This window comes from Peromyscus californicus, unplaced genomic scaffold (assembly GCF_007827085.1).
Source record: "Peromyscus californicus insignis strain IS unplaced genomic scaffold, ASM782708v3 Scaffold_5__1_contigs__length_169319896, whole genome shotgun sequence".
Taxonomy (NCBI): domain Eukaryota; kingdom Metazoa; phylum Chordata; class Mammalia; order Rodentia; family Cricetidae; genus Peromyscus; species Peromyscus californicus.
The window spans coordinates 7,827,539-7,840,569 of NW_026294573.1; the positions used below are offsets into that span (position 1 = coordinate 7,827,539).

The window sequence follows — 13,031 nt, forward strand, 5'->3', positions numbered from 1 at the left end:
CCAGCTTCTGAAAAGGACAGTGCTTTATCTGGGGAACATCAGCTATCTAGGCTGCAAAGAATTCCCTATGGGCAGAGTGGAGCCCACTGGGAACAGCAACCCTCCTTGTCTCTCTGGAGAAGGGAGGCTAAAACATTAACCAAAGAGCTAAGTGAAAGTAGCTGGGGATTTGGCACTACATGGGCCATCTCTGATTTCCAGTCCTAGCTGGTGTCAAGACCCACAATACCCCACAGCAGAACCACCAACTTGCTTATGGGAATGTGGATGCTCCTTTTCCAAGGCTGGGGGACTGGCTGGCATTTTGACTAGAAGGAAACCTAAGAGAACAACCCATGTGATGAACTGCAACTATGATGAACTGCAACTGATATGTTCTAGAACTACATTGGGTCTAGGAGCAAAGACCACCAACCTTCAGTAAGCTGATGGGCATGGGGGCACAATTAGCTTGGGGAAACTGATAATGATATAATCCTAGTTTTGACCTCTCTAATGAAAGAACCAGACATTGTATTCTCTTATCTATATCCAACCTAGTATTATATATTTATGGAAAAATATATGCCACTTTTTGTGTAGGTGGATGGAGTGAGAGCAGGATTCATGCAGCCCAGACTGGCCTTGAGCTTGCTATGACCTTGAACTCCCAGTTCTTCTGCCTTCACCTCCCCAGTGCTGGGATGACAGACACATGCTATCCTTTCTTCATGCCACGATGTACCTCCTTCTCATAGAATTTTATTGCACAAGTCAGACATTTCTGCTACGTGTATCTAAGTTAAACAACATATAACTAATACAGACAGTATATCATTAAACACATCACTGTGGACTAGAAAAGCCTCAGATCTGAGCTCAAAAGTAGAGATCCACTCTTGCCATGACCACTGACCTGGGACCACTGAGTGTGGCTGTGTCTCTCACCGCCTGGGCTGTTTCAGATGCAAAATCCAGGGCACCTGCCACTGGCTTGGTCACAGTGCCCACAAGTCCCTTGCCAAGGCCAGATATGAAGCCGCTGACCCCTCCTTCTGTTTTCACACCTTCCACTGTTGAGGTTATAACACTGGTCAATCCACCAATGATACCTAGCGGAGGGGGGAAAGAAAACAAGGGTTTCTGTGACCTGGCCAAAGACAAAGCCAAAAGCATTCCAAACCAAACTCCCAGTTCATGAGCCTGGAATGATAAAGGCAATGTTGATCTCTAGGCAGACCACAGTCAAGGGACCTAGGGGACTTGTCTAGGAAGTCCAGATTCAGAGGATGTTGTGCCAGACTGTGAGTTAGAAGGAACATATGTCCTGGATAATTAAAAACAAAACAAAACAAAACCTTAGGATGGGGATGTATTAGGTAGGAGTTTGGTGGGTAGAGTGCCTGCCTCGTGTACAAAGCCTGGGTTCAATCCCCATTGCTACATAAAACCAGGAACAGGAGCATATACTAATAAATCCTAGCACTAGGGAGGTGGAGACAAGAGGACCAGAAATTCAAGGTCATCTTGAATTCAGCTACATAATAAGTTCAAGACCAGCCTGGAAGAAATGAGATCCTACCTCAAAAAAAAAAAAAAAAAAAAAAAAAAAAAAGAAAAGATAATTATTCAATCAATTAAGGAGAGAAAAGGCTGGGAAGTTAATGGTGGCCTTTTTTTCTATTCTAAGTCTTAGGCAGCATATAGACAATAAAGGGACGATGCAGACAATGGGATGTAACAATAGGAGACTAGAAAATAGGATTCTTCGGAAAGGCTTGAGATCCTCTGAAATATAAGGCAGAAGGCTAGCTAACTACATGCTTCAGTTTTCCATAAATACCATGAGAGCAGCCAATACCACCAAATGTTTGACAGGGTTTATGCAATATTGCATGTTTTGCTGAGACCATTAGAGAAAATGGCAAAGAATGCATTAAGGCACCCCAAATAATTCAACAAGGCTGCCAAGGCTAACCAGGACCCTGGGGGTTGTGTCGAGCTTAAAAGACTAATCTAAGTGAAAAAGGCATTCAAACATTTTAAAAGCTGACAGCAATGGCTGAAGCAGGCCCAGAAGTGGCCACAAGTTGGCAAAGGCTAGCGAGGCTGCAGGCATTGCAGGGAAGGGGAGGCCCTGTCCAGTGAGCATTTCCAGGACTTGGGCCAGGGACACTCACAGGATGTTTACCCTCTGACAGTTGGGTGTGAGGAAGCTCTCTGCACTCTTCAGTTCTAGTGAGACAAATCGGGAAAGGAAACTGGTTGGGTGAGAAAGTACTAAGAATTCATAGCATTTCTTTCAGATTCAGGGTCCTTTTGCTCCAGTGAGGCAACATCCCTATCCTAATCTTTGAAGAGCATTCCTGGTCGAATAGCTAGGACTTCAAAGACAGACTTCAGTGGACCTGGGTCAAGCAGGAGTCCAGGTTTTTATTCATTTATTTCATTTGTGTGTGCATATGCGCACGCATACATAAAGTGCATACGAGAAAGTTGTAAGACATTTTGGAGAACTCAGTTCTCTCCTTCCACAACGTGGGGCCTGGCTATTGAATGTAAGTCATCAGGGGCTGAGTCATCTGATCTGCCCTAGGACTCCAGCTTTAAACTAAAGAGACTGGATGGATTCTGGTCTTCTTATCATGTGAGTCTTCTCCTCCTAAAGGAGATACTCTTTTCATACTGCCCAGAGCTCAAAGTGTCCTCTTAGATGAGCTGGCACTGGCCAGTCTCAGATTGGCCTAACTGGCTCCTGGAGGGGCTATATATAGCATCAGGACAATCTTTGATTGGAGGTGACTTTGCAACTGTGAACAAATTACCTAGCTTCTTAGCACATGGTTGTGTTCATCCAAAATTGAGACCGGCCACCTCTCTCTGAAGAAAGGACGGCAATTAGACACTTCTAATCGTCACTGCATTATCATTACAGTTAATAAAGATGATTAAATCTTTACTCCTGAACGAGCTTGATGCTTGGGAGTCGCTTGCCACGTTTACAGCTGATGAGTCTCAGGAAAGCAAAGACATCTTCTTCCAAACCTCCCACATACAATAAACACTGTATTCTAAGAATAGGATTAGTCATGCTTACATCATTACAAAATATTATCTCCCCTTGTTTCAATGCAGACAATTGGGACTGATCACTGGGGGACTGTCACTGTATCAATGACTCCTAGGATCTGGTCAAACCTGCCAGCCATGACTGAGCAAGCACTATGGGCCAGAGGACTCTGGATGGCCCCTTTGCTTTCTTGAAAGTCAGTCCATCTGACAGCAAGCTACACACCACTGGCCATATGGCCAATGAAGACCACCACAGGTACTGGCAGGATGATGAGCAGGAAGTATCTAGAGCAGATCTGGGGGCAGCACTTGGCTCTGTGTGGCTAAAGGACCAAGTGGTTGAGGGACATTGGTGGAAAAGTTGACTTTTGGCCAATCACTGGTGGCTGAGTTGAAACAAACTCAGAGATGGCATATGTCTGCCATCACCTGCTTTGTAATTATATGGCTTTATGTAATTACATAAATCCTGCATCTTACAGATGTAGAAACACCAAGGCCATTTGCCCAGCAACCACCTCTATATCTCAGTTTCTTTGGAAGGAACAAGTGGCAAGCATCAGGCAGTCATGTGTATGGGTGTGTGCGCATGCATGCAGAGGTCAGAGGTCAACCTCAGGTGTCATCCACTTATGGTTTGTTGCTGGAGAGTGTGTCTTTTACTTGGCTGGCTGGCAAGCCCCAGGGATCTCCCAAATCTGGCTTTTGATGTGGATGCTGGGGATTAAACTCAGGCCCTGTGTTTGCCATGCCAGCACTTTACCTACCGGGCCATCTCCTAGGCCTTCTGAAGGGAGTCTTAAAGCAGCAGGTCCAGATTTTAAGAGGAGATTGCTGGAGCCTACTTAATGGAAACTAGAGAACTGGGAAGAAGTGCAATGTGTATCCTGAAGAGGGATGAGGACTTCAGGAAAGGGTGGGTGTCTAGCAGGCTCACCAAGACAGTTCGCTAGGACTACGCTGCTGCCAGCTTTATTTTCCCGCTTGCACCAAAATGTGTATATAAAGACACTGTGGAAGGAGAGACGTCCTTCCTCAGCCTAACTACATGGGACTCACCATGGGCCAGGCCGTGGATGCCAGCCACGAGGTGCTCCCCACTGGTGGCTGCATGGTACCTGATGTACTCTCGCTCCGACTGGTGCCGATTATCCATGGTCTTCCCCAGGCCATCTGACAACGTCCCTGCAAACTGGAACAAATTAAGAAACAGAGGAGTTTCAAAGCCTCAGCATTAGTTTTTCTATTAAATAAATACTTTCCCTCACTCTTACCATGGAGTCAGTAAGTTACAATTATCCAGAAAGACTAACTGCTGAGTTACAGACACTGTCTGGCCCAGCTGAGTAGGTCTCAAACCCTGGGTGGCGGACACAGGGAAACATGAGGCAGAGCTGCTACAAGAATTCCCTCAAAGCATTTACACAGCAGTTCCACAATACAACCCACATCCAAAACCAAAAGTCTGCACCTAAGGTAGTCTACAATCGGAAACTTTGTGAGCACTGATAAAGCACTACAAGTGGAAAATCCACACCTTGCCCCATGTGAAGGATCGCAGTCAGAACGTTGGTGCATCAAAAGTACTAAACAGTCACCTGTGAGGTGTGTATGGAACCCAGGTGAATTTCAAACCTCACATGTCAATAGTTGTGAAGCTGGAAAATCCAGAAATTTTTGAAGACTTATGGACCCAAGTACTTCAGGTAAGAGCTTATTTCCTCATACCCCTGAAAATGTATTGAAAAGTTAAAGATGTGAGTTGGAGGGACGGCTTATCGGGTTGAAGCCCTTATAGAACAGGCACAAGAACCAGAGTTCAAATCCCTACTGCCCATGTAAAAAGCCATTACTGCTGTACAGGTGCCTGGAACTCCAGTGCTGCAGCAGTTGTTAAAAAGGTTAACAGCAGACTTGAACCCATGACTTCAAGTGAAAATCCATCCTCTCCCACAAATCACAAGATCTTATCTACCCGGGCATACTTTGGCCAAAGACAGCAGGGCTACTGAACCTTGCTGGCCTCCAGTCTACCCCTAGGCTTAATGAGGGACCCTGTCTCAAGAAAATGAGGTAGAGGTTGATAGAGAAGGACATCTCCTCTGGCCTCTGTGTGCATGCACATACACACACACACACACACACACACACACACACACACACACACACACACGTGTGCATATACCACAAACACATGCTCACACACATATACACAATTTTTTTTTAAAAAATTTAAGTTAAAGGTTTAGATAAAATGGCCAGGGGTCAGGGGAGAGAAAGTGAAAGTTGGGATCCTTTGATATTAAGGACACTGCCCTTTGTGCTAAGAATCAGTTGGCTTCAAGGCAGGAAACATGCTCTCTGGTTTCGTATCAAAATCTCTGGAGAGGTGCAGCTTGGTGAAATGCTCACCAGCATGCACTGAGCATGGGGTTTGATGGGGAAAGAAAAAAGGTGAGATGAACCTCCTCCGTAAAGCTATGCCTTCTTTCACTCACTCAGCAATTACCAAGTGCCCATCAGGTACCCAGCCCCATTTATCAAAGGAAGAAAAGGAAGTGGGTGAAAAGATTAACAGCAGACTTGAACCCAGGACTTCAAGTGCAAACCCATCATCCCCCACAAATCAGAAGATTGTATTTACCCTAGCATACTTTACCCGGAGAAGCTGTCTCATCCATCAAAGCTGGATAAAAAGGACATAAAACTCTGTTTTGTCACCAGACAATTTGAAAAGGTTTAATGTGACAGTTAATAAACCACAGAGTACTTATCCTCATCATTCAGGCATAAAAAGAGAAGAGTATCAAATATATAATTAACCTTCTCAGGAAGGATCTACCAAAACAACAGGTTTAAGTGCCAATGACCCAGGACTAACCTCTTAGAAAACTCACAGGAATGTTATTTAGATATACAGCTCAATGGGAAGACTATAGGCCAACAGCCTACCTGGAGGACCCAAGACACTAGGCAGCCATTTGGGGGCCAACTTCATTCTGATTTGGTAGGGGTGGGGTGAGGAATGAGGGCTTCTGGGTGTGGTTAACACAGATCAGATCCGCCCTGCAAGCCATCAGTCTGGAGGCTTCCTGACGTGAGTGACAGATAAGTTCTAGACACAGGGGAAGAAATAGCAAGGGCTTCCTGGCGCCACTTATGGGAAAGCTCCTCCCACTCCCACAGTCCCACCCACACCTCCCAATGCTGATGATGTTTAGGGCACACCCTCCTGGAAATCTGAGCCCCATCAGTTTGTTTTTCAGCCCCACCTTCTCCACTACTCTATGACTAGTTACAGAAATAAAGTTAATGAAAGTTAATTTGACAGATTCCTTTAGGATAATGAGAGGAATCATGGCAGGTTGCAAAGCTATCACTGTGGATCATGGAGAACAGACTTTGTCCTTGGAAAGCCACCACAGGACAGAAGGCCAGGAACATGCACACTGGCCTGAGCCAGATGGCAGACCCTTCTTGAGCACTGTGGGAGCTTTGTGCTCTGAGCCTCCACTTGCACTGGGGCAAGGCGATGGTACTTATTGTACCATGTGGCTGGCAAGATCAGCACTAGTGACTAGGAGCCTTGTGTCCAGCTAGCATTCTCACCACCGTGAGGCAGGTGCTAGCCCAAGGGCAATCATCACCCATCACAGGGTTAGCTGTGGCCAGCCACACTAGGGTTTAACTTTAACATCCCCTACTTCACAGCAGATGTACGCAAGCCTCCAAACCAAGTGTTCAGAGAAGGACCACCTAAAGTTAGAGCGCTCAGGGGATGGTGTCAGATGGTGTCCAAAACCTTTCCAGCTCTAACTTCAAGCAACTCCACAGCGCATGTCTTTCCAAAGCACTGAGCCTGGCCCAACATGGACTCCACTGGAGAGATAAACACTGGCCTTGGAGCCTGTCCTGAAGCCACAGGTCTCTTTGCAATGGCAGTGATGACCTAGATGCACTGGCCAGCACTGCACATATGGAGCACTAATCCGCAGTCTGTACCAAAGCCCCAGAGGTGGTAAGATGATGGTCATGTGGGCATGGCAGTGACAGTGCCTGCAGGACGCACTAGAGCACCCAGGCTGTCTTCAGCGTCTTGCTCAGCTGGAGAAGAGGAAGCACTGAGAAGAAAGTGCAAGTGAAGGCCACTTTGCCTTTTGTAACAGTCGACAAGAACGAAGATAAAAACCAACTTTCCTTCTGTAGTTGGAAGATTTCCTGTGTTCCGGCCAGCTGGTGGTCGGGACAAATCTCTCCCATTCTCGTCCACCAAGTAAACACACAGAGGCTTATATTATAACTGCATGGCCATGGCTGAAGCCTTTTGCTAGCTAGCTCTTATATCTTAAATTAGCCCATAACTATTAATCTATGTATCACCACATGTCCCGTGGCTTTACCTGCCTTCCCATTACATGTTGCTCCTTGGGCGGCTCGCTGGCATCCGTGCCCCCACTCTTCTTTATGTCTCTTTGACTTTCCTGCCTGCCTCTAAGCTGCCTTGTCATCAGCCAAATGGCTTTATTTATCAACCAATCAGAGCAACACATATCTGCAGTGTACAGAGAGACATTCCCCCATCATCCTTCCTCTGAGAGAATATGGGAAGTCATCTAGGAAGAACACCCAATATGACCCTGTCCCCTTCTAAATCCCTTCCATGAAACCAATTAGATACTTGAGGCTCGGGAGGGAGCCCATGGAAGCTATGACTGATATCTGGTTCTACAGCTGCCTTGCACCCTGCACCAGCAGGCTCCCAGTGATTCTCTGTGCAAAGGTCCATGCTAACCCCCAAGAGAAGGTCAGCATCTCAAGGAGAGATCACTCTCCGTCCCAAAAGCCAAATCCTTCCAGATGTTTCTCTGATGCTTCACTTTTTGTTTGTTTTGTTTTTGAAAGAGGGTCTCTCTATGTGTGCCCAAGCTGGTGGTTCTCCTGCCTCAGACTTTATATCAGAAAGATATATAAGGGACACTCAATAAGACATGCTGAGCAGTCTCAACCTCTGTAAAATGGGAATAAACATATTCTATAGGGTTGCTGTGGTATGACAGAGGATCCTCTAGTGTGGTGCATGCTCTCTACAGAGGGATCTAACAACTCCGGAGCAGAATGTGCACTGGGCTACTAATGGGAAAGCTACTGGAATCCAGGAGGTCACTTGCAGGTAAGGCACCACTCTGGTGGTTATAATCAAAACCTCCACAGCACAGGGGATTTGCAGAGTTAAGTCAATTTAGGCATGTAACACCCCACCTGGCTAGGAGTCTGACTTTTGCTATGAAAGATGTCTACACCTAAGTCACTTTTCTGTGATAAAAACTATTTGTGTGGGCAGTGATAGTGGTATTTGCCTTTAATCCCAGCACTTGAGAGACAGAAGCAGGCAGATCTCTGAGTTCAAGGCCAGCCTGGTTTACAGAGTGAGTTCCAGGACAGCCAGGGCTACACAGAGAACCCTGTCTCAGAAAAACAAAACAAAACAAAACAAAAATAAACAAAACAGCAACAAAAACCCTACTGTGCAAGCCATCTAGACATGCTGTTTGTCACTTGTGAGTTGAAAGCATGGAGAGCTATTCATGGGCTACCATTATAAAGGTCTGCACCCCTGGAAAGCAGCCTTTTAGTTTGGTTTCGAGAGGGTTCTGTTGTGGCCAGTGTACTGCTCTAGAACTCCTAATCCTCCTGCCTCCACTCTCAGATGCTGGATTACAGGCAGGTGGCACTTTGTCCAGCAGAAAGTGGATCTGAGAATAGAAAAAGGGTAGATATTGAATGAAGTCTGTGACCTACCCAGACAAGTGCTGATGGCAGACTGATCAGCTCTTACCAACAGAGACATTTTACGGAAAAGAAAGCAAAGCCAGACAGATGATGGGCACACTGATCAAAACAGTGGCCTCCCATCACCTTGGGGACACTCACGTGATCATCTTTAAATCCACTTCTTATTCCCATCCAAGTAAAACATCCCACTGTCCATCCCTCACAGACAGCACACTGACATGCAGGCTGTTGAGGGAAGGGATTCTAGAATCATTGCTCTCTGTGCCCAGTCTTGTATTTGCTGTAGCTGGGACACATTCCCTGATCATGCCCTCAGCTTTGAAGGCAACCATCAACAGGATGGAAATACAACAGCTGCAATGCCAGTGCTGAAGTGATCTGACTGACTCAGGGCACAGTCACCTCACCCTCTCCCCTTGTCTCACTGTCCATAGAGATGAATACTGGAGTCTGACATCCAGAGTATTCAAAGGAGATGTGACTCTCAGAGGTTCTAGGGGAAAGAATAAGTCTCCAGGACACGAGCATCTTCAGCTTGGCTATGTGGCCAGTCTCAACACAGTGAGAGCCACAGGGGCCACCTAGAGGCTGGGACTAGAGGCAGTCAGAAGTGGGTTCTATCTCCTGCCTTCAAGACCTCAGCTCAGAGGTATATGTATGTGTGGTGTAACAGAAAGCCAATCACACTTGAGTTCAAATTCCAACTATGACACTTAATAGCATCTCTGCCACTTTGGACAGTGGCTTAACTCTTAGCTCCAAAATGGGCATTAAAAATATCACTTCGGAGAATGCAGACAGGTTGGACAATGTGGCATAGCATTCACCACAGAAAGATATATAAGGGACACTCAATAAGACATGCTGAGCAGTCTCAACCTCTGTAAAATGGGAATAAACATATTCTATAGGGCTGCTGTGGTATGACAGAGGATCCTCTAGTGTGGTGCATGCTCTCTACAGAGGGATCTAACAACTCCGGAGCAGAGTGTGCACTGGGCTACTAATGGGAAAGCTACTGGAATCCAGGAGGTCACTTGCAGGTAAGGCACCACTCTGGTGGTTATAATCAAAACCTCCACAGCACAGAGGATTTGCAGAGTTAAGTCAATTTAGCTCATTCAAAAAAAAAAAAAAAACCAAAAAAGGTCAAGCCTACAAAAACACTTCAAGCTTCAAGTGAACGTCAGCCCAGCTGAGAAGAAAGGTGTCAAGGAACAGAATGTCCTTCAGAAACCCGCTCACACACTTAGAGTGGGGTCCCCTCTGCAGCCGAAGGAAGCGTCAGCACTAGCCACACTTGTGCATTTGGCCAACGTCATTAAGTTCTATAAAGCAGTGTTTCCACGAGGGTAAAAAGCTCAGGAGTACTTCAAGATGACTGTTCTCCTGAACAGCTAACACACACTATGCATCAACACTCCAAAATAATCCTGTTGTCCATACGCACGAAGACGCTGTGGGGAAGCCTGGGCTCGGGGGCCTGGCTCTGAACATCTGACTTCAGAAATTTAAGCAGACAGTGGAATGGCATGAGGGAGAAAATTCCCACTGTGTCCTTCAATTCTGTCCTGCTCATTTGCCTGACCCTTCCATGATACTCAGCAAGCATGGGTGCCAACGGTATTTGGCTGGTGTAACAGGAGCCTAGGCTTCAGTTTCTCCCTGTTCTCTGGGGCTCTTCTTTCATAGTTATTTACCTAATGGAAAGTTCCTCCTTAAGATCCTTGCAAACTGCTGGTGACAGTATCTTCCTTGTCACCAGGGCAGGTGGTGACTGTATTTCACAGGAAAAGAGAAACAAGTAACAGGACTTTGGCATGGGGGAGAGGATTTCCCTTCATCCAAGGACAAGGCTGGACAGCTGCAGCATGACCAGCACAGTTCCAAGTCCCTCAGCAGTGCCCAGGACACACCATCAGAATGGCTATCTCCATGCTGTGCCACAGGCGGGCAGGGGTCCTGTGTGGTGCTGCCAAGGAGGCCAGCGTGCAGGAACAGAGCAGTGGCATCTGCCTGTCACTAACATCCTCTTATAGTGAGAGTCACCTAGCTTGTCTGGACCTCAGTTTATCTTGCAGTTATTCATCTGCATGTCCCTACTCTAGAGGGTTTCTTTGAGGGGTTCCAGAAGTAATTAAAGCAGAGTGCTGGGCCCAGTGTCTGCCCATCAATTTGAACAAGTTTCTCAGAAGCACTTTGGGTTTTTAAACTCCAGAGTCATTTTCAGCTTTGCTGGTAGCTTCAAGTCAGTTGTGACCCGAATCACTTCAAAACCAAGATCCTAAATCATTCTCTTCTGTTTGGTATCATTAAAACAGCCACAGTTTAAAAAAAAACCAAAAAAAAACAAAACTGTTCTGGGGCTGGGAATGCCACTCAGTGGTACAGCACTGACCTAGGCTCAATCCCCAGCACAACATCTAATCAGAAAGAAGGAAAGGGAGGGAAGGAGGGAGGAGGGAAAAGAAGGCTTTCAAAATGTTATTCTGTAGTTTTGTCTTGACATTGAACCTTTCTGCAATATTTATAAACAGGAAAGTTAAAGGAAACAATGACCCCAAACCAGTAACTGTCACTGACAAGAGGCAAACCAAACCGCTATCTGTCACTTGGCCAAGGGTAAGGGGTGGGGCAAGTAGGGATACACATCAAAAAAAAGGGGCAAGGAATAAGTTGGGGCTTGATGAAAAGGGGGTATTTAGGAACCCCAGATTTCTGTCCACAGGACACAGAGCAGGTTGTTTCCAGTTACAATTCTATGGTCACAATTCTACGTGGTCCTGAGAATACAGGCCTGGCAGGGGAACCCTGAGAGCAGTAAGGCATTTGAAAGCTGGGCCTGACGCTCACTCTGTGTCAGCGGCACCTCCAAGTCCGTGACCTTGCTTTTCTCCTCCTCCATACTCTGGACTCTTGAGGCCCTCCAGCCCTAGGATGTGTCCTGTGTAGCCATTTCATGGACAAGCACTTATCAGGACAGGCCACTCCTTCTCATTAAGAAACAAAGTTATCCACAGGCACCCGATTATCTCAGCACACAAGGTCTAAAGGCATCCAGTAAGGTACAGCCTCGAGACTGCCGGGGTCGTAACTGGCCTGAGGCACACGCCAGCTGAACTGGCAAGTCTGCTGTTCTGCAACTGTGACCCAGTTATGAACTCAGATGTTGTTTCAGATTAATCCGGAAGCTCAGAGTGGTTTGAAGCACTTCCATAATAGGATTTAGCTTTTTCTCTCAAAAGGACTGGTAGGGTTTGCTCTAAGACTGAAAGCACACACAGCAGAATGGAGGCAGGCTTGGGAGAGTGACCTCAACAGACCAGCGGACGGGGCTCAGTCAAGTCCTATGGTTTTCCCACATGGATTAGGAGATGCATGTAGGCAAGGTGCCTCTTTGTTTCTCATGTTTAATTTAAAAACTACATTGATTGCCAGACAGGGTGGTACACACCTTTAATCCTACCATTCGGGAGGCAGAAGTAGGTGGATCTCTTTGAATTTGAAGCCAGCCTGGTCTACATAACGAGCTCCAGGGCTGCCAGGGCTATGTGGAGAGACCTTGTCTCAAAATAACAACAAAAATTACATTGATTGATTGATTGATTGATTTACTGGGGGTTATATATGTGTTAGTGCATGTGTAGAGTTCAGAGAACAATTTGTTGGAGTCAGTTCTCTCCTTGCACTATGTGGGTGCCAGGGATCGACTTCAGGTCACCAGACTTGGTGGCCATCACCTTTACCCTCTGAGTCACATCTCACCAGCCCCAAGTGCCTCTGTAAAGACAGTCATGTATGAAACTTGGTCCTGCAGTGGCTGAACATGCTGTAAATCGGCTTTCCTGGCAGATGACTGGTGTCTGTGTTGATTCTCGCCCACTGCTGAGAATCCTATGACACAGAGGAAAGATGAAGGTGGTTCCAAACAGCTGTGCCCTCTTAACAAGATTCGCAACAAATACCAAAGGCTCTTACCCAAGTACTGAGGCAGATAGGCAGATTATGAGAAAAAAATGCCCCCTGTAGTAGTCACAGCATAATGCCTACCTAGGTGGGTGAATTACTTCCACTCTAGGGAGGTACATGGACTTCATTTTATTGTTATTATTATTTTATTTTATGTGTGTGGGTGTTTTGCCTCTAAGTACACCTGCATACCACATGCATGCAGTTCCCAAAGAGAT

General features: G+C 46.3%; 1 protein-coding gene across 5 annotated transcripts in view; it reads right to left on the bottom strand.

Annotated features, from left to right (window-relative positions):
• Window positions 1–13,031, bottom strand: part of Vps13d (vacuolar protein sorting 13 homolog D) — a 240,380-nt gene that overhangs the window by 45,222 nt on the left and 182,127 nt on the right. For all 5 annotated transcript variants that reach the window (XM_052718547.1, XM_052718546.1, XM_052718545.1 and 2 more), the window contains 2 exons: window positions 4,111–4,243; window positions 896–1,091 (listed from right to left, as the gene is read on the bottom strand). In XM_052718547.1, the coding sequence (XP_052574507.1) occupies window positions 896–1,091; window positions 4,111–4,243 (329 nt within the window). The remainder of the gene's footprint in view (window positions 1–895; window positions 1,092–4,110; window positions 4,244–13,031) is intronic.